Genomic DNA, 21,591 nt, shown 5'->3' on the forward strand with positions numbered 1-21,591 from the left:
TTCGCCTAAATAACATCTAACACCCTCCGGGTGATCAACTTCCCTTTGCTCAGGAACTATCCGACCTTCTTTCACAATCCTCCCTCTCCAACTCGAAAAACATCTTCCTTGGAGACTTTAACATCCACTGGAACAATACTGCTGACCCCACAGTCACCCATCTCTTCAATCTTCTAGAAATCAATAGCCTTGTTCAACTTTGTCACTATCCCACCCACACCAAAGGTGCTTCTCTCGATGCCATCATATCAAATAATAACCTGGCTACCATCTCCAGCATCCTTCCCATTGACTGGTCTGACCATCACCTCATCCTGTTCAAGATCGAATCCGCTCCTCTCCTCCCGCCTATCAAAAATCACCCACCCTTGAAATGGACCAGAAACCTCAACCAAATCCCTCCTGGCGAACTGGAGTCTAAACTACAAGCTCAACTTCTTCTCACCCCTCTCTCCCAAGACGCAAATGAGCTCAGTACACTCTTCAACAAGACCACCAGTGAGGTCATAGCCTTCCTAGCCCCTTCCAAACTAAAAAAACAAAGAACCATTTCATCTAAAACTTGGTTTAACTCTGATCTCAATGACAAAAGGCATTCACTTAGACTGACTGAAAGATCTTGGAGACAACACCCATCCGCCACCCACCTTGCCTGTCTCAAAGCAGCTAGATCATCCTAAAAAAAACATATCTTTAAGGAAAAGGCCTTCTTTTTAGGTCTCGCTGTCCAGCGAAAGACCTATTGCTGCCGGCTTGCCGGGAATGTGAGACAGGGGATGTGCACGCGCAAGCCCTCGGCGATTTCATCTCGTGGGCGCGCACGCCCAGCCCTGCGCCGTGCACATCGCCTGTTGCACATTCCCGGCAAGTGACTAACACATACACACACACAGCCACACTACGCATGCACACACATATACAGGCAGGCAGGCACACACACACGCAGGCATGCAGGCACACACACACGCAGGCATGCAGGCACACACACACACGCAGGCAGGCACACACACACATGCAGGCAGGCAGGCAGGCACACACACAGCAGGCAGGCACACACGCAGGCAGGCACACACACACACACTGCATACACACACACACACACACGCACACAAGACCCCCATTCTATGTACTCACGGCCGTGCTCCAAGGTTCGCAGAAGCCGAAACTCCACTCTCTCGTACTCTCCTGACGTCACTGATTGCCGCCGGACCGACCAAGCGCCGTTTCACTGCGCCCTCGAGACCCTACACCCTATTGGTTAACTGGACACCACGTGATTCGTGCTTGTTTTAGTTAACTGAAAGTGTCCACCAGAGGCAGGATTCTTAAGATACAACCCTGATTGCTGTCGCTTGAAGTTCTAATACTCCGTTTATACGGGTATCTGTTGCCATGGAAATAAACCTTACATTGCAAACACAGGACTGCAGCTTCAAGTGTGCCTGAGTAAGGTTACTAGCCCCGCAGCTTTAAATGAAGCAAAGTCCCATCAAAGAGCACCAATAGAAATGACCTCCTAGTTTACTGAACTAGAGAAATAGTTCTCAGTTATTCATTTCTGTAATTGCCGCAAACCCCAAGGCACTTTGTTTCCAAGCTCATTCCTGTGCTACGGCACACTGTGGGAGTAGCAATCCCCAGCTCGAGTTGGATGCAAGTCCGCTGTCTTCATAGAATTAAAACACCTCTTCGCAGAAGAGTTAACCCTTCGGCAGAAACCGCGCTACACTCCTTCAGCGGGCAAGAACAGATAGGACAGTAGCAGAACAAGTTTTAACCATCACAGGCAAATACAAATTAAACATCAGTAGTGCAAGCTTGACTTCCTCGCAGAACAGCACAGCATAGTAGAAGTAAAGGGGGATTCTCTCTCTCACAGGAGGGTGCAAGTGGGATCCTCTGTTGTACAGATTCATCAGGCAGACTAGTACATGCTTTCATCGCTCACAGAACGTGCTCATTTAAGGCCCGAGTGACATGTAAGTCACAGACCAATGTCTGGACTGAGATGCATGCAGGTGGAGCACCTCATGCATATCTGTGCTGCACCCCATCTTGAACAGGTCCAGCACGTGTTGCGGGTTCTGCCCTGCGAGGGCCTTCAGTGAGTGTGTATAGTCGACATGGGTAAAGAGGGTAAACAGGCCTTCCCATTGCTCCCTTCGCTGACTCCGGTTTATGGGAGAACTCCCTCTCTCCATGCATTCACATTGAATATTCATGGGATGTTTTAAGGTGTCATCTTTTTTTAATTTTTTTATTTAACCCCTTTTTTTTCCTTTGGTCGAGCCTAGGAAGCGCATGCCCTGCTCTGCGAGGTATGCTGTATTCAAGTATGGCCTTGAAGCTCCGCCCACTCTCCACCCGTATTTTTCAATGGCTTGTGTCATTGCCCTTCAGAAATGCTGGCTTCTAATTTGTTAATAGGCTTGTTAGTCCCTCCTTAGAACCACCTTGTCTTAATTTGTTGTAGTCTCCCATGAGGACTGGCTCTTTTACTTCTGTTGTTACACAGTGTGTCTTATTTAGTCTGTATGCACTATTTTCTTTAATGAGTTACTCCTACTGCAGGCACAACATGCTTTTATGCAACACTCCGGCGCCATGTGCGCTTTCACTTTCCAAGCAGCCCGGGACAATGGCGGCCACTTCTTAGCAAATGCAACAGGTCTCGCATACAAGAGTTTGAGCTGTTGACATTGTAAATGACAATGCCTTTTATGTATGTGTTAATTATCAAAATATAAATTAAATACATTGTAATTTAAAATGCCAAGAGCTCAAACCTTCGCAAATGCGAGACCTATTGCATTGCAAATGCTTGTTCCAAATACAACTCGATCAGGCAAAAAACAGACCCAGAGAACTATTTAACATTGTTCGCAACCAAACATCCACAGCCTCCCCTAAACTTGCTAACTCAACAAATAGATGTGCGGAAATTGCCAACTTCTCGGATAAAATTGCAAAAATCGAGTACTCCTTCCATCTAACTGAGATAACACCCAATTCCCCTCTCGTCGCTGACAATACACTTATCGATCCTCCCGTATTGACTCTGTCTCCTTACCCTTCCACGCCCCCTCTCGCTACTACCCCTCCAAATCCCAGCCTTCCCCCTCAGCAACTAAAAAACTATGCAACTTGGTCTAATTTCCACCCGTGACTGAACTCGAAGTCTCTAACGTCATAACCAAACTTAAACCCTCCTCGCTCACCAAAGACCCTATCCCCACCAGTCTTTTCCAGAATCTCAACCACATCATTGCCCCTTAATGGACCAACATCATCAACACCTCCTTCTCCACAGGTTATGTCCCGGACTCTCTTCAACTTGGTCAAATCACGCATATCCCTAAAAATCCCACCTCAGACCCTAATGACCTGAAAAACCTCCGCCCTATCTCTAACCTACCTCTTCTTTACAAAGCCCTGAAAAAATGTGCTCTGCTTCAATAAGATAAACACATTAACAACTTCAACCTTCATGACCCCTTGCAATCCAGCTTCAGAAAAGGTTGCAGCATGGAAACTGTCATGCTAAATATTATCGACATTCACGCTTCCCTTGACAACGGTGAATCCTGCCTACTCATTCTCCTTGACCTCTCGGCTGCCTTTGATACAGTCAACCATAACTCCCTTCTCAACTCACTCAAGTCCCGCTTTGTCCTTAACGGTCAGGTCCTTAAATGGTTCACCTCATTTATCCAACACAGAACACAACAAGTCAAAATTAACAACTGTCTATCCAACCCCTCTCCGGTTTCCCTAAGCGTCCCCCAAGGTTCTATTCCCTCCCCTTCACTCTTTAACCTTTTCATGGAACCTGTTACCCTCATCCTGAAACAAGCAGGAATCAACTACCACCTCTATTCCGAAGACACACAACTGTACTATAAGGTTAGGTCCCACACTGATGTACTTCTTCTTAACCATACCATAAACAAGATCTAACACTAGTTCCACTCCAACCAACTCAAACTTAATCCCAAGAAAACTGAAATCATCCTCTTCTCCCCTAAAAACAACGGACTGCTCGCTCTCTTTGTCCAACTCAGTGAAATCTCTTGGTTTTACAGTTGACAAAAATCTAACCTTCAACGACCACATAAAAAACTGTGCTAAAGGAGCTCTCTTCACTCTCCGTCACCTCAAGAAAATCAAACCCTTCATCCCACCGGAAGACTTCAAATGAGTTGTCCAATCCCTGGTACTGTCAAAAATAAACTATAGGAACGCTATCCTCACAGGAACCATCAAATTCCACCTAGCCCCACTCAGATCTGTGCTCCACCTAGCAGCAAGGCTCATCACTGGCTACAAACGCCTTGATCACATCTCCTCTGCCCTGAAGGCTCTCAACTGGTTGCCCGTTGATGGTAGATCTTCCTACAAGACTGCATGTATCACACATAAAGCCCTACACCAGAATACCCGCTGGACCTCACAAACAAACTTTAAAAAGCGTGCAGCTCTAGAACGATGAGGAGCACAATCACCTTCCTCATCATCCCCCCTTATTCAAAAAGAAAACCACTCAATCTCGAGCCTTCTCTGGAAAAGCATTGATCGTCTGGAATGCCCTCCTTTAGGAATTGCGCTGCAACCCCTCCTACATTGCCTTCAAAAAAGATGTTAAACTGCACCTTCTCTGCAAATACTGGGGTCCTTAAATCGTACCTCTGACCTCCCTATCCTCCTCTACTTCACTCCCTTCCCTTCCCTCCCCTCCCCCTTCTATCTTCCCCATCCTATGTAAAAATGTATGTAAATGTATCTGCTCTTGCTATGTCTCTGTTTATTAGACCTCAATGGAACATTTGTTTTTATATATTATTTCGTACTGTGCTTTTTGAGCAACTCCTGTAATCTTGTTTTTGGCACATGTAAAGTGCTCTGATACCCCTGGGTCTAGCAAGCACTTTCTAAAACCTTTCAAATAAATAAAGTAAATATTCGAGCTGGCTTAACCATGCCCTTTAACAATTCGCCGCTTGGAAACGTAACAAACATAAGACAATTAAGCCTACTGCGAGGCGCTTCAACTAGAAAAGCAAAAATGCAGACAACAGGAGAGAAGATGGAGGCTTAACTATGAAACTCAATAAAAGGAAATTTATAAACGCTCTCTGGCCAAATATAAAAGTCTATTGCTCACAGCAAAAACAAGTTATTTTCCAGCTCAAATAGAATTGTCTAGTAATTCACCCAGGGAACTTTTTAAAGTTATTAACAAACTCACTAAAGTGTCGGTAGCCAAAGGATGTAACATTAGACAAACACTTCTGCTACCATGTCGCCCATTATTTTAGGAAGAAGGTGGGGCATATTTATAATATGTGCAGTGCACCGGGGAATCGTTACCGTTCGTCGCAACAAACTTAAGTAAATAAGGCCTCCCACTCTGACATGGCCAGTTTTAGTTCAGTCTCTACAAACCAGGTAGAACATCTTATTCTGTTTATTAAAACAGGATCCCGGAGCGATCCATGCCCTCCCTCGGTGCTCAAACAAATTCATGAGCCTATAACAAAATGCTTAGTCAGCATCTTCAACTGGATGTTTCTATCAGGTATCTTTTCTACAGCAAGGAAGAAGGCATGCATTCTTCCTCTTCTAAAAAAGTCTAACCTTGATCGGACGTTTCGTCTAACTACCAACCTATCTCCAGACTTCCTTTCCCAGCCAAGATCATTGATCAAATCATGAATTCCCAACTCACACAATTCACGAAGGAACATAATTTGTTAGATCCAAATCAATTTGCCCCCAGCACTGAGACAGTGCTTATCAAAGCCACAGACAAACTTAAAACTATTCTTGATGATGGAGGAAATGCATGATTGATCCTGTTAGACCTTTGATACAGTGGATCGGTCATCACTATGCCATCGCCTTAAGACTATAGGTATCAAAGGAGAAACCTTACATCATTCCTACACAATAGGGAAAACACTGTGACACTAGATAAGTTATGATCAAAAGCTTTCTCACTTCCGTGTGGAGTGCTGCAGGGGTCCTCCCTAAGTCCTTCTCTGTTCTACCTACCTATAGCTTGCCCCGCTGATTCAATCTTTTGGTCTATCTCTCACCTACGTAGATGACACACAAATTGTGGTCTCTGCGGCCAATTAGGCTAATAATACGAGTTTTATGCTTCATATTTGCATGGAAGAAATCTGCACCTGGATCTACAGGCATTGCCTTAAGCTAAATTTAGAGAAGACGGAAGTGATGTTCTATGGAAAAAATCATTGCCTGTGGACTCCCGTCTGTTGGCCACCACAGATGGGCCCACTTTCTACTCCATCTCCCAAGGTTAAAAGCCTAGGAGTGATTCTGGACGACACACTTAATTTCAGTAAACAAGTTAATTCCATCATATCCACTTCCTATAATACACTAAGAATCATCAGAATTATTTTTCCTTATATTCTAGTCAGTGCCATAAAAACAGTTATCTCCTCCCTCGTTTTATCTAAAATAGACTACTGTAATGGCCTATACATCCATCTGCAAAAACAATACCTCAATAAATTGCAGATTTTGTAGAACTCAGCCACCAGGGTACTGCTCAATCTTCCAAAACATTAGTCTGTCTCTCTGGCCATTAAAGAGTTACATTGGTTGACTCTCAGTAATCGCATCAAATTTAAAACTCTCGGTCTTACTTTCAAGGCCCTTCATTGCATAGGTCAAGATTATTTTGAAAAATACCATCTCAAGTTACACTCCTAACAGGAACCTTAGATCTCTAGGTACATATACAGCCACAAAATCTAGATTTAGGAAAACCTGATGGGGCGGGAGCAGGTTCCACACAGGAGCCACTTGACTTTGGAACACTCTTCCTCCCCATACCAGATTCGCATCTTCGCTGCTGGCTTTTAGAAAGCTTCTCAAAACCTGGCTTTTTAACTTTTAAGCTGTCTCTTACACCATGCTTCCATACTATGCCTAGCTATCAGCACCAAGACACCCTCGGGTACTAGTTACGTCGTATACATTCATTTAACATTACATCTGGGATAGGTACTGGGAAGGATTTCCAGTGCAGCACGAGTGTGACAGCCACAATAGAGAATTAGCAATTCAAGATTGCTTTGTTGTGCACAAACTAAAAAGCATCATGTAAAATGCACTACTTGAGGTAACGTCTGTACAATAATTATAAAGAACGCAGAGTATAACACAGTAAAGTACATAACACAGGGTTGAAGGACTGCCCTATCTGAAGATCAGAATGACTGAACAGAAACATCCAACGCTACAGTGACACAGAGGAATAACAGATGAGCAGGATTGGGTGAAGAAAAAAGGACTAACCTAGAATTCATGTAGGTAACACGTACCCATGGGATACACACAAGGGATTATGCTTACAATTGAAGTTGTTGGTAGCTGGCCACTCTATGGTCTGTGCTTCTAGGGTACGCTATGAAGAATTTACCCGCCAAGAGGACTCTGACATTTCAGAATCTCCGACACTCGCACAGACTATCTACCCTGTTGAGAAAACAGTCAGAGTGGCTGCTTCTGCTGCATAGGCTTCTGATGCTGCTGCTATTTTGAGATATAAATGTGTCTTCAACATACATTGAATACTTTTGAGGTCTACTGAACAAACAAACATGCTGGAAATCAATCTTTCAAATTCCAAAAGCATTGTGTTAGTAACTCTTTTGATGCACAAATTTGTTTGTAGATTTAATGGATTTGATAAGATTTTTGGGAAAAAGTAAGATCTTCACTAACGCCAGACCTAAAAAAGAAACATGCAAAAGTGATTAATGAATAGCGCTGTCTTTTTATGGCTGGTTAAGGTATCCAATAACAGCACTTCCTAAACAAGATAGCCAGAATTCAGCTATTAAAACGTATAAGAAAGTGCATACATCAAAGTACACACAGTAGCTATCATTTAGCAGTTTCTTGTCATGGTGGGACTGCAGTCTTGCAAAAGACTACTTGATATCTTATCACCAAAATGTAATGGAGCATAAATGGGACATTGTAACAATCCACGAAGTGCCAAGTCCATCCAAGACGTTAAAATATGAAAACACATGAAAGCCAAGGATGGTAGGAGCAAATTGAAATCCCCCCTCCCCCTCTCTGTAGTTCATTTTACATTGCCTAGCACTGTTCATGAGATTAGGTCTTCCAAACATAAAGCTGTCTGAGTCTACTAAAGGCATATGCAAGTACAATGCCCATTGAGTTTATGCGTTCAGAGAAATAATAAGCAAAACTGGCTTTCAGCAGGGAAGTTGTCACAGGATATGTTTGTAGACAAAAGGATTTGTGCTGAAACCCCTATCACAATAATATATTTATTTTTGTGAAGGAGGTCATTTTAACAGACTCCATTTTAAAAGTCCTTCTCTGTGTTAAATAGCATACGATGACGTAAAATGTTGGTACTTGCAACAAGGTAGCCATTAAGTAAAGGCAAAGAACATTTAGTGCCCACTGAACAACTAATAGCATTTGAAGTCCAAAAGACTGTTTTTGTGGAGAAGGCACGTCTCCTTGTTTTTCTAGCAAAGACTTGGTAGGTGGACAGGGAATCTGGTACACCAAAATTGGTTTTACATCACAACCTATAAAATGACAAACTGTGAACGTGAGCTTCCATATTTTAATACTATATAGATGCATCTAAATATTAGTTACATTACAGAATGCATGTAAATTGGTATCTGCTGAGCGTCAAAGTTATGGAACAAGCCCAACCCGCATTCTTCAACTATTTGTTTCACCAACGGTTTGCGCCAATTGAGAACAAGCATTGGCAAAACCAATAGGTCGCACCTATTTGAGGGTACTGGGTTTGCCAATGTGTTTTAACAATGTACGCCAGTGTGGCTGTTCAGCAAGACTAAAAGCTACTGGCTTAGAAGAGAGTGGAGTAGAGAGGAGTGGAGTTTTGTAAAGTGGAGTGACATAGAGTGCAGTGCATAGAGTATCATGATGTGGAGTGTCATAGTGTCATTGAGTGGAGTTGTATAGAGTGGAGAAGAGTAGCGTGCAGTGGAGTGTCATATTCTGGAATGGAGTAGACATCATAGAGTGGAGTGGCATAGAGTGAGTTATCGTAGAGTGGAATGGCATACAGTGGAGTGGTGTGGAGTAGCATAGAGCATCATAGAGTGGAGTGGCGTAGAGTAGTGTTGCATAGAGTGGAGTGGCATAAAAAGGAGTGGAGTAACATTTTGTGGAGTGGGGAAGAGTGGAGTTGGAGGATCCTCTTTCATGGATATACTTAGTAGAACACACGTGGGGCAGGGGCATTACACAGGGGCCCCTAACTCTTCGGGGGTACTCAAACCTTCAGGAGGCCCTGTATGGAGCCCAAGACCCATGAATATCAGTGAGCTATAGAAGGCCCCACTTATGCTGGGGAGGCATAGTTTTTCATTCCGTCACTGCAGAGGGGGTGGAGGGGTGAATAGTATGTGTTGTGTATGGTCAGTAGGTGCAAAAGATGAGAATAGGAGGGTGGCAGTCGCCACTGTTTAGCTACCGTTTGGATGCTCTTCCCTTTGGAAAGGCATGTTTTGATTTGAATTGTAGTATTTTCCCCAAACTACTGTTTTATTCTGTTGATGGATGTTTATTTTCCTTTGAACTGCATTTCTGCATAAACTTTGTTTTCTTTTTTGGATCAAACTCTGTGTTTCCTTTTTAGGTATTCAAAGAAGACCTGAAGGAGCTGAGGTAATCTAATATGCCTAATATTATTGTTGCATTTCTTTTGTTTCTTCATTTTGGCTTCAATGCCAGTACCCTTTATTCAGTGCAGAAACTCCACTTTCTCCACAAAATGTATTTGTATATGTGATCTTTTCAGCTCACTTTTGTATAGTGGCCCAGACTCTAGAACTGGAATTGTTCAGTCTTGTTACTTGGCACATTGTGTAGGCATTGATAAGTAGTTCATTTTCCAGAGCATGGCGTTTTTAGTTGTTATTTTGAGATGGTCACGTGTCAAGACAGTTTTGTTCATGCAACCATTTTGTCTCTTCTGCCTTGCACTAATTCTCGTGTGGTTTGGTTGCCTGACCATGTCTGGTTGAAGGAAATGCAACATAATATTGTTAAGGCTTGAGTCGTGTTCTTCAGCTCAAATTAGAATTAGACATTATGCAGGTGTGGCCAACACTAATGAGAGATTGAGAGTAGCGACTGACATTCTGACCTATTAGAGAAACCATCACTCAGACCAGGTGATAAGTTTAATCACCTGGTCGCTCCACTCTAAGGATGCAAGTCCATGATTAGCTTTTTGTAAGCAAATAATTTGTGCTCCCTAGAGGAATTAAACTAAGTGTATCCTTATTATTTACATGGGGCCATATTTATGATATGGTTATCAGAATTAGTTGGATATGTTTCTGTCTTGATGTAGGCCAACAGACCCCATGGCCTTCAACAGAACTTGGGCCCTGTCTGTGATGGTAACCGATGTGTGTTTTATAATTTTGCCTCTCACGCAAGACCAGAAAGCACCTACTGTCTTACTGCATGTGGCTGTTTTTGGTCTCTTAAGCGGTGTGTTCACCTGTAGAACAATAGTTAAAAACCGCACAGGTTAGAACCAGCATCTTCTGTATTCCCCATTCGCTGCCACTGTCCATATTCAGATCAATTGCTTTTTAGTAGATTTAGGTTTTTATATAACAACTTCTAGTCATGTCACTACCCTGTAGTACACAGTACCCTGGCACTTTTATTAGCACTCCATGCAGTGTATGCATTATGGTTTGTACTATTGGAGTTTTTGTTTTCTTAACTCACCTACTCTAAAAAATATATGTACAACCTGGAGCGGATGGGAGGAGTGGCATATGAAATTCTAGTTCATGGTATTTAGCAAAAGCATAGTGAGTGTTAGAAAGTAAGGGCCCGATGTAGTAATCCATGTTGCAAAAAATCTGGTGCAATTTGTGATCATCATTTTTGCATCCGGTTAAGAATTTAATGAAAAACCTATGTATTAATATGTTGATTCGCTATATTCTGATTAGGAGTTGGTCAAAATGTGACTTACCGTATTTTATATTAATGAGATACGTTACAAATTGTGACCAACACTGACTGGTGGCCATCACAGAGATGGTGACCTACCAGGTCAGGAGACTACCATGTCTGTAATGGCCATACAGTGAAGTAAATCGATTTTTTGATTTGTTTGTTTTTTGAAAGAATGTGTCCTGTTTTCCTAACTGGAAACATGTCTACATTTAAAAAGAAGCTCTTTTTCCTCTTTTTTTCTTTTTTTAAAGTTTGTTTGATAGCTGGCAGTGGTCCTCTGGATCACTGCATGCTTTCCAACAAATGTTTCTTTTTTGACATTCACAAAGGAGGAGGAGTCCGCTTTCCCAACTGCGGCCCCAAGCCATTGCCAGTGGCTGAGATTAATTCAAGCATTCCATCCATCACCTAGTTTTGGATGCTGTTAGTGTGAAGGGGATGTCCAGACATGGACCCCGTGCTCTTTGTGGCACTAGAACTAAGCTATACCTGGCTGATGAGCCCTAATAAGCGCAAACCCGTTCCTGGATTTCTTGTGTCCCGGTTCAGGCTGAATCGTTCCCACTGGAGCAGGATCAATACTGATTTGCATAAGACTGGGCCAAACTGGGGAGCCTTGGTGGGAGACAAACCATGAATTGAAATGCGACCCGTGCTTACTCTGACCTGGATCATTATCCACCGTAGTTGTTACTTCCAGATGAGACCTCCACCTACCATTTGTTTATCCTAAGGGCTGATACTTTCCACAAGATAGATAAGCATTTTATCCATGAGTACAATAAACTCCTTGGGGAAACCTTATCCAAATCACATAGGACCGTGCAATTTCTGCCCATGCTCAAGGAGATGTTGAAGTCTGCCACAGACACGTTCAAGGAACCAGTCAAAGCCAGCGTGGTGACACCTAGGCTAATATAAAAAAAATATAAACCCTACTCCAAAAACCATCCATACATAAGAGGTAGAATTGTATGTTTATTTTGAAGTTCCCACTTCTCCGTCCACTCTTTATTTTGAAAGCGGTCTGTCACAGCAGGAGCATCCCAAAGCTGATAGCCCGACAACACAGTCCATAGGAGTGACTAGAGTTCACACCTGGATGTCAGCAACAGTGATATGTGTATCAAAAGGTTAGTCCAGGGCCCCAGCCCTACTCCTTATGATTCTCTTATAGCCCATCTCCTTCAAGAGATGTGCCCAGGCCCCTCCCTTGTAACCTCTCATTGAATCAAAGAGCACCCCAGGGAAACCAGGCTCTTGCTTCTCCGGTATGTGCCCCACCCAGCTTACAGGAATGCGGCAATACACAAATCTATCCGGAGCGTGATACACTACCTCCTCTCCATGTCTTACTATACAGGTCTGGGTTTCCCAAAATGGAACCCAAGGTCCTCAATGTAGTGTACCATTCACAGGTACACATACACCCAGTGTGTGTATACAGTGTACACCCACTACATAGCACTGTATCCTTCCTGAATTGTACTACTCATAGGCACATATACACCCAGCAGATATATTTAATATGCACGCATTACCTAGCACTACATCCTTCATGTACTGTTCCACTCATGAGCACACTTACATTCAGCACATGCATTCAGCATGCATGAATTGCACAGTGCTGTATTATTCCTGTATTGTACCCTTCTTAGGCACACATACACCCAGAGCAGATAGTCCACTCATGCACTGCGAAGCACTGCACACCAAACCGATGAAGCCCAAGGGTGAGTTAAGCACACAGCAGCAGCGGAAATATATATATACATGTGAGCCTGTATGCGTCACTCCAGTGACTGCGGTTAAAATAACTTGTTCACTACTAATAATCACTACACGTGATGCTGCCGCCTCCACCACGCAGGTGCTGCTTAACTCCTGGTGAAGGCAGTACCCTTCCACCACCATGCGGGTAGCGGTTGGGGCAATCTACTCGGTCCAACAAGCCCACCAGGGGCGGCTCCTCCATGTGGGCGGAAGAGCGTCTCCCTACTGCTTTCTCACAGTGCGAGAAGCAGAAACATAAAATGGTGTTTTAAATACCATTTTATGTTTCTCCTTCTCGCACTGCGAGAAAGCAGAAGGCAGGGTTTGGTTGGGAGCAGGGGGGCGTTCCTGCTCCAGGCAGGGGAGGAGTGGCTAGTCCACTGTTGTGGACGCTGACTGCTTGGTCGGCCCCAGGGCGGACCAAACCAGTCATGCACACTCTGCATTTTCTCTATGTAGGCTACATAAAGAAAATGGCCTATCCATATATGCCTGTGGGGTCGGTGTCCTAGCCAATCATGGCTTAGGGGAGGGAAGCGAAGCTGCCTGCTTCCTGTTTGGCTAGAAGAGAGTAGACGTGACGCAGGACCGGAGGAGATGGTAAGTTTAATTTGCTATTTTTTTTAACTTAAATTACCCTCTGTTCTAAAACCCCCGCCCCCGGGCGACATGCCGGATGTGACGACTGAAGACCACAATCTTTGAGGCAGACCTATGCCATGGGGCACACGCATAACCACTCCATGCTTGCCTATTACAACACAAATCAGCATTTGTGATCCAGATCTCAGTACAGTTATGGCACTCAGGGCAGGGATGCAGGGCCGGCCTTAGGCATGTGCAAGCTGTGCACCTGCACAGGGCCTCCAAACCCCAGGGGCCACCACACCAATATATATCCTTAATATAATAATCCTCTGAGGATGGGTACATATTTGCGTGGCGGCCCCTGGCAGGGATTTGGCGACCTCCGGCTCTGTGCCACTTCCAAAAACCCTGACCCCCCTCCCTCTTCATCTGCCTCCGCGCCTGCGTTCCTCCTGGTTCCTGATTGGCTGATAGGGAGCCCCTCTTCCGGGGCCCCCTACCTAAGCTCCCTGCCCAGGGCCTCCATGAGCCTAGAGCCGCCCCTGAGGGATGCATGCCAAGTACCATGCAGATGACTTTTCCGACCCAACCGTGGCACAGAGGTTATTGTGTGATTTTGTAAAATGCATACTCGTGGGGTGTAAAATCTAATCCCGCCATTTGGCAGCCACAATGCTAAGTACGAGGGAAACTCGGCCAATAATGAGTTCCGTTCACTTTTCTGACAGTTCTTTGTCTTTTTCTTTCCTCAGGGACGCTAAATTGAGCACAATGTTATGATGAAAACCAAACCTAAAAATAGTCCCACTTGGGAAGAAAATGACGTTTCCGAAATCTGGATTACAAACATTGAGCATTTTTTGTCAGAGCCAATTATTTCAAGAACACACATGAAATTGCATACCATACGTAGACGGGCCTCATTACGAGCTGGCCGGTTTTGATTATATATTTATTGCACCTGAAAATTGACACTGTTGGTGTAAATAGTATCAGTTACAAGCTTATCCTCTAAAAAGGGGCGCATAATAGGCTGATTTTCGCCGCACCAATTAATATCGGCTGGATGGCCTTTCGAAATTTATATGTAAGAGTTACTGACCATATTCGTATTTTTATCGGCTAAATCTAAATGATAGATAGCCCGTAGTGAAATATCAAATGTATTTAAAGTGGCAAATTAAATGTCTTGTGCGAGTTAAAGGGAAATGCCATAGAAAGCAAAAGGCTGATGTAATGATTGAATTATTGTTTTGCCGCTAGGTGGTGCTCTGTTTTAATATTTAATTGTGATATCCGCGCAATTTTGTTATGAGCTCTTGTACATTACATACGTTTTCCTCTCCTTGTTCGAATGTCAATACTTTTTGCAATTCTAATTACGAGCCACATTCAAGAATGGCATAAAAACTTTGGCTTTCTGTGTCCAGAAAAATTGCTCCTAGGATGAGAATTGAAGACGTTTATTGACTTAAAGCTCTCGTTTGACCGTGACAATCCGACGGGACTGTATAAATACTAGGTGGATAAAGACCTGAAAGTGTTATGAGGGGAATAGGGTAGAAGATATTGCAAATAGGAGGGCGACCCTGCAAATTAACAGGGAGGGCCGTGCCAGAAGCAAGGGGTCGATCGGCTCTGACTCTGAAGTGCCCGTGCACTACAGTCTAGACCATCCCTTGAAATATTTGAAATGCTAATCCTATGCGACAAACATCATGGTAGAATATAATCTGTCTTCAAAATTCAAAAAAGTATTTATTTAACACGGGGAAATGTTTCACCTTAGTAGATCAAATCAGCGGTCGAACTGCATAAAAAAAGACAGACAGACGCCGTCACACCTTTTTAGGTCGAGCCTAGCGGCAGGGCCCATGCACTGCTCCCTCTGCGATGCATGCTGTGTTGGGGTATGCACTAGAAGCCCCGCCCACTCTCTGCCCATATTTTTAATTGGCTTGTTCCATTGTCCTTCGTGAACGCTGGCTTTCGTGAACGCTGGCTTCCGAATCCTTATGAGGCTTGTTAGTCCCTCCTTGGTACCGCCTTGTCTCCTTTTGTTAACGCCCATAAGGACTGGACCCTTTACTGGTGGTGTTACATGCTCTGCTTTATAAGTTGGTGAGCACCATTTTCCTTAATGCTCTTCCCCTATTCCACCCACAACATTGCAGCACGCTCAACTCTTACTACTGTATTTTTTTAAATTACTACTCGGTCCACTTGACCCATAGGGGTTGCACTTATTCAATTATTTAATTTAGAGCGTGGTCCGCTTTTATTTTAGCGGACACGCTTATTTAATTATTTATTTTACCGGCGGCCACTTTCACTTCAGCGGCTGCGCAGAACGTTCCTTATTTAGTTTATTTTTACTTTGTGTGATATGCTCTTTCACTTTAATATTATCCGTGCCCCTTTGTTTAGACGCTGCTCACTGTAACCTGAATATGGTGAGCAGCGTCAAAATAAATGGGCGCAGCCAACATTAAAGTGTTCTCACATTTGCATGAGTTGGAGCTTTTGGCATTAAAAATAGCAATGCCTTTTATGTATGTGTTGGGTTTTAAACACATAAATAAAAGGCATTGTCATAATCATTCATAATCTTTATTCGGTTTAACAAACCATTAAAGATACAATTTGCATGCTTAAAACTTAGCAATAAATAAGATAACATTTAAATATATTGCTGTCAGTAAAATAAAATAGTTAACATCTAAAAACATCTATTTATACTTGAAAAGACAAGTTTACAAATAAGGTACAAATGTAAATCATGAGGTTCGCTGAGAGGAAGGAAGATACATCTGGTGGAATATTCAGTTTCTAGTTGAACGAATAGGGTGCATATTGGGTTCACGGTAAAGTTTCATAATTGCGTATGTCTCCGAAAGGGCAATACATCCAGGGGAAGTGCCAATGTGCCAGTTCAATTATATATAAAGTACAGATTTTGACCACTAGGGATAATAAAGTGCAAGTGCAGCAACTTATTTCCAGAAGGAAGGTACTTCCAAAAAGAATAGCTCTGTAATGACAATTCAATTATAAATGCAATGCAAATTTCAACCACCGAGATTACTAAAGTGCAGGTACAACTATCACAGCATTCTCTTCCTGATGTCATAATCCATTATTTATAAAATTACATGGTACTACAAGCTTTTTGGTTCCATTCTGCTCAGTCTTGGAAACGTATCATAACCCTAAGGACATCAACATTCCAGACCCTTTCCAGCTAATAAATATCTGCTTAGACTAAAAACGATTCTATGGGATTTATTCACTTTTAAAATTCTCAATGCTTCTAAATATGACCCAAATCCCATATTCCGACATATTGGCTTGATCCACTTTTTACTGGAGATGGTATATACCGGACGTATTATCTATCTGGATGTATTATCTATCTGGATGCAACAATGAAAGCAGTAAAATACCAGACTGGCGGCACACTATGCTAAGGTCGGAATTTTAGCTTAGGTATTTTTAAGCCACGCCCTTAATTACATCAGCCCTTTGAGAGACCCCCAGTTTTTTTTATCCCACCTAAAACCCTGGTTCTAGGTTATCACCTGGACATGGAGGACCCGTATATAGTACCACTGAGCAGGAATTTGGAATTGCCGTGGGTGGCTTACTTCCCATCTTTGGCAGTTGTGAGCCTCAAGTCAACTTCGACTGTGGGTAGCCTGAGGTGGAATGCATGGACTTTTCTTCACCAAAGTACCTGGGGTAGTCTTTGTGGCATCGTGCACAGTTGGGCCACAGTGTCATCCCATGGTTTACCCTTTGTTTGTCCCTTAGCTCCTCGACAGACTATTTGTTGCTGATTGGGTTATCAGAAGGACAAGCAGTGTAAATTCAGGCTATTCTGAGCCCACTTTCCCTACAGTCTGTTCTTATTCTCTTCATCCTTTCTGTTTTCTGAGTTCAGGCTAGCGCTATGAGACCTTAGGGTGATATATGCGCTTAACAGAACCAATACATAACATAAATTGTAGAAAATAAACATGGCACTTGGCACACCGTTACTTTCTGTTGCTGCCATTTCGTCATGACTTATTGGAAAAGGGGTAGCAAGGATAGGCCTAGGCGTGAAATTCCATTCTGCTTGTGGACTTTGCGGAGTTTTTTCCACTTCGTTTAGCATGCAGAATTCCCAAAAACTCTGTTCCACATAGCGCAGTGGAGTTTTTTCCTCACACGCGCTCGCCAACATTAAGTTGGCAAGCGAGGAAAATCCTACTTCAGACCACCTCCCGATGAGAATTCTCTATGCGGGCGATCAGATAGCTGCCACCTCTCGCATTTAAAAACCTTCCATTCACGTTGAGGATGCTGCGACTCGAGTAGAACATCCACTTGAGCAGCAGAAGGAAACAGTGCCCTCTTGTGTTGCGCATTAAACCGTCCGTGCTGGTTTTCCAGGGCCCGCCAAATACCCGGAGCTTAAAATCAGCACAACCGACGCAATCTAACACACTCCTCTCCTTGTTGACCTCCACGTAGCGTGGCGCAGTATTAGGGTCACTTCACAGAGTTCCACATAGCGCAACTCTGCGAACTCCACCCATACCTTAACAAGGACCGTGTATGGGGTACCAGAGGCTGTGCATGGCATAGCAGTGACCACCCATGGGTACACCTAAGTGATAGAATTGTGGCTGGCTAATCACACTCTCAAGGAACATGTGATGTGATATGTGGTAGGAATCAGCTTTTCATGATGTCCGGATAACCATCAACTCTTCAAGGTGATCAGTGTTATCATTTGGTCAAACGGCTCAAAAGGTCAGTGTATCTCTTGGCCAATAGAGTACACCGTCAAGTCAAGTCAAGAAATGTATATAGCGCGCTACATACCCAGAGGGTCTCAAGGCGCTTGAGGAGGGGTGGGGAATTACTTCTCGAATATCCAGGTTTTAAGTTGCTTTCTGAATGCTAGGTGGTTTTGAGTGAGGCGAAGGTGCAAGGGAAGTGAGTTCCAGGTTTTGGCCGCTAGGTAGGAGAATGATCTTCCTCCCATGGTGGTTTTGTTGACGCGGGGAACAGCAGCGAGGGCTTGGTTGGAAGAGCGCAGCTGGCGGGGGGGGTGTAGAAGGAAAGACGTGTATTGAGGCAATCGGGTCCAAGTTCGTAGAGAGCTTTGTGTGCGTGGGTGAGGAGGCGGAAAGTTATCCTCTTATTGACGGGGAGCCAGTGGAGGTTTTTCAGGTGAGCAGAAATGTGTTCTTTGCGCGGGATGTCTAGTATGAGTCTGGCTGATGCGTTCTGGATGCGTTGGAGTTTTTTCTGAAGTTTTGCGGTGGTACCGGCGTAAAGGGTGTTTCCGTAGTCCAGGCGGCTTGTGACCAGTGCGTGGGTGACCGTTTTTCTAGTTTCGGTGGGGATCCAGCGAAATGTTTTTTTGCGCATGCGAAGAATGTTGAAGCAAGATGAAGAGACGGCGTTGACTTGTCTGGTCATCGAGAGTGAGGAGTCCAGGATGACGCCTAGGTTCCGTGCGTGATCCGTCGGGATGGGTGCTTTTCCAAGGGCTTCTGGCCACCAAGAGTCGTCCCAGGCGGAGGGGGAGGTGCCTAGGATAAGGACTTCTGTTTTGTCTGAATTCAGTTTCAGACGGCTATGCTTCATCCATTCGGCTACCTCTTTCATTCCTTCATGAAGGTTGGTTTTGGCGGTGTTTGGGTCTTTGGTGAGTGAGAGGATCAGTTGAGTGTCTTCGGCGTAGGAGATGATGTTGAGGTTGTGTTGGCGTGCGATGGTTGCGAGGGGGCTCATGTATACGTTGAAGAGGGTGGGGCTGAGTGAAGATCCTTGTGGCACGCCGCAGATGACTTCAGTGGCCTCTGACTTGAATGGTGGGAGGCGTACTCTCTGAGTTCTTCCGGCAAGGAATGAGGTGATCCATTCCAGTGCTATTCCTTGGATTCCGATGTTTCTGAGTCGTTGTTACAGGGTGTTATGACAGACTGTGTCGAAGGCTGCGGAGAGGTCGAGGAGGATGAGGGCGACTGTGTCTCCATTGTCCAGTAGAGTTCGGATGTCGTCTGTTGCTACGATGAGTGCGGTCTCAGTACTGTATTTGGCTCGGAAGCCGGACTGTGAGGAGTCGAGGGATTTGTTGGCTTCGAGGAAGGCGGCGAGTTGGTTGTTGACAGCTTTCTCGATGACTTTGGCCGGGAATGGAAGGAGCGAGATGGGGCGGTAGTTTTTGAGTTCGGAGGGGTCAGCTGTGGGTTTTTTCAGAAGGGCGCTGAGTTCGGCGTGTTTCCAGCTTTCTGGGAAGGTGCCGGAGTTGGTTGCCAAAGCTGTTGTGGATGTCAGCGATTTTGTCGTGGAAGAACGAAGCTAGGGAGTCGCAAAGGGTTTGAGAGGGGGTGATGTCGTTGGAGTTGGCAGTGGGGTTGGAAAACTCTTTGATGATGTTGAATAATTCCTTGCTGTTGTGGGCGTTTTTGTCTAGTCGGTCTTTGAATGCGGTTTTTCTTGGCAGTCCGGATCAATTGGTGGTGTATGCGGGTGGCGTTTTTGAAGGCGTCCCTGGTGTTGGTGTTAGGGTCTTATTTCCAGGCCTTCTCAAGGGAGCGACAGAGTTTCTTGGATTTCTTAAGATCCTCGTTGAACCAGGGGGCGTTTTTGCTGCCTAGTTTGATTTGACGTTTTTTCAACGGTGCCAGGTTGTCGGCGGTGTTGGTTAGCCATTGAGTGAGGTTAATGGCTGCTTGGTTGGGGTTCGATGAGTGGGCAGGGGGGTTATGAAGAAGCGATGTGGAGATCTGGTCGATGGTGATTTTGTTCCAGTTTCTTCGCAGGGTAGGTTGAGGGTGGTTGTGCGTTATGGTCTTATTGCAAACAAAGTGAATGCAGCTGTGGTCCGTCCATTGGAGAGCTGTGGAGTGACTGAAGGAAATATGTTTGCTGGAGGTGAAGATAGGGTCGAGAGTGTGTCCTGCGTGGTGTGTGGGGGTATTAACAAGTTGTTTGAGTCCGAGGTTGGCGAGATTGTCCAGAAGGGTGGTGGCGTTGCTGTCGTTGCTCTTTTCCAGGTGAAAATTGAGGTCTCCCAATAGAATGTAGTCCTCGGAGGAGAGGGCGTGTTGGGTGATAAAATCAGTGATGTCTTCAGTGAATTGTGCACGGGGTCCTGGTGGCCTGTAGAGGAGGGTGCCTCTGAGTGTGGTCTTGGGGTCGGTGTGGATCTGGAAGTGAAGGTGTTCAGCGCTAGAGAGGTTGACGTCCGAGCTGGTTGTGATGCGGAAGGAGTTCTTATGGCTGATGGCGATGCCTCCTCCTGTTTGGTTGATGCGATCTTTTCGGATGATCTTGTAGCCTTCCGGGATGGCTATGGCGATGTCTGGGGCTGAAGAGGCGTTCATCCAAGTCTCAGTTAGGAAGGCGACGTCTGGAGAGGTGGTGTCTAGTAGATTCCAAAGGTTGATGGCGTGGCTGTGGACCGATCGAGTGTTGAGTAAGATGCATTTTAGGTAGTTGGCGTCAGGTCTATGTTTGGTGTTGGTGGATGAGGAATTGGTTTTTGTGCCGTCAAACTTGCAGGAGTTGCATGTGAAGGGTCCGTGGGTGTGTCCGGGTGCGGCTTGGGCGCAGTTGGGGAGTCGGCCGGGGTTAAGTGCAAGGAGGGAGGAGGAATCGTATGTAATGCGGGTGGGCTGGGCCTTACAGGAACCAGGGGGTCTGACGCTGGGCGCGGTCTCGGCGCGGACGGGCGTAGACGGGCTTACCTTTGGGGCACCTTCGGCGCGACCGCAGCGCGTGAACGCTGCGCGTTGGGTCATCAACCTTAAATGGATAGTGGAGGGGGCGGAGCGTGGGAGGGTCAGCAGCTTGGAGGCGTTAGCGGGGAGGAGGGGCGGGCCAGGGAAGAGACAGCAAAACAAAATGGAGGTCAAAGGGGAGGCGAGGCAGGGGCAGCAAAACAACTGTGATACCGAGTGCAGCTAAAGTCTCACCAGGCACTTCTAAGACTCAGCAATGTCGCGCTTCTCCTAACAACAATGCAAGCGGCACTATGGTAGCGCTATATATTGTAATATGCAGGCGACGCGATGTAGATCTAATACCAGTCACAAAAGCACAATTCAAGCACAATGACAAATGCCAAAACGATACCACTGGATTTCTAATGCGTGGTGAGGTCGGGGAGCTGAGGGGGAGCGACCGATC

General features: G+C 44.9%; 1 protein-coding gene across 1 annotated transcript in view; it reads left to right on the top strand.

Moving 5' to 3' along the window:
• LOC144829485 (COMM domain-containing protein 5-like) overlaps positions 1-21,591 on the top strand; it is a 110,262-nt gene that overhangs the window by 54,721 nt on the left and 33,950 nt on the right. The window contains exon 3 of the mRNA XM_078688675.1: positions 9,695-9,723. Coding sequence (XP_078544801.1) covers positions 9,695-9,723 — 29 coding nt within the window. The remainder of the gene's footprint in view (positions 1-9,694; positions 9,724-21,591) is intronic.

This window comes from Lissotriton helveticus, chromosome 4_1 (assembly GCF_964261635.1).
Source record: "Lissotriton helveticus chromosome 4_1, aLisHel1.1, whole genome shotgun sequence".
Classification (NCBI taxonomy): Eukaryota; Metazoa; Chordata; class Amphibia; order Caudata; family Salamandridae; genus Lissotriton; species Lissotriton helveticus.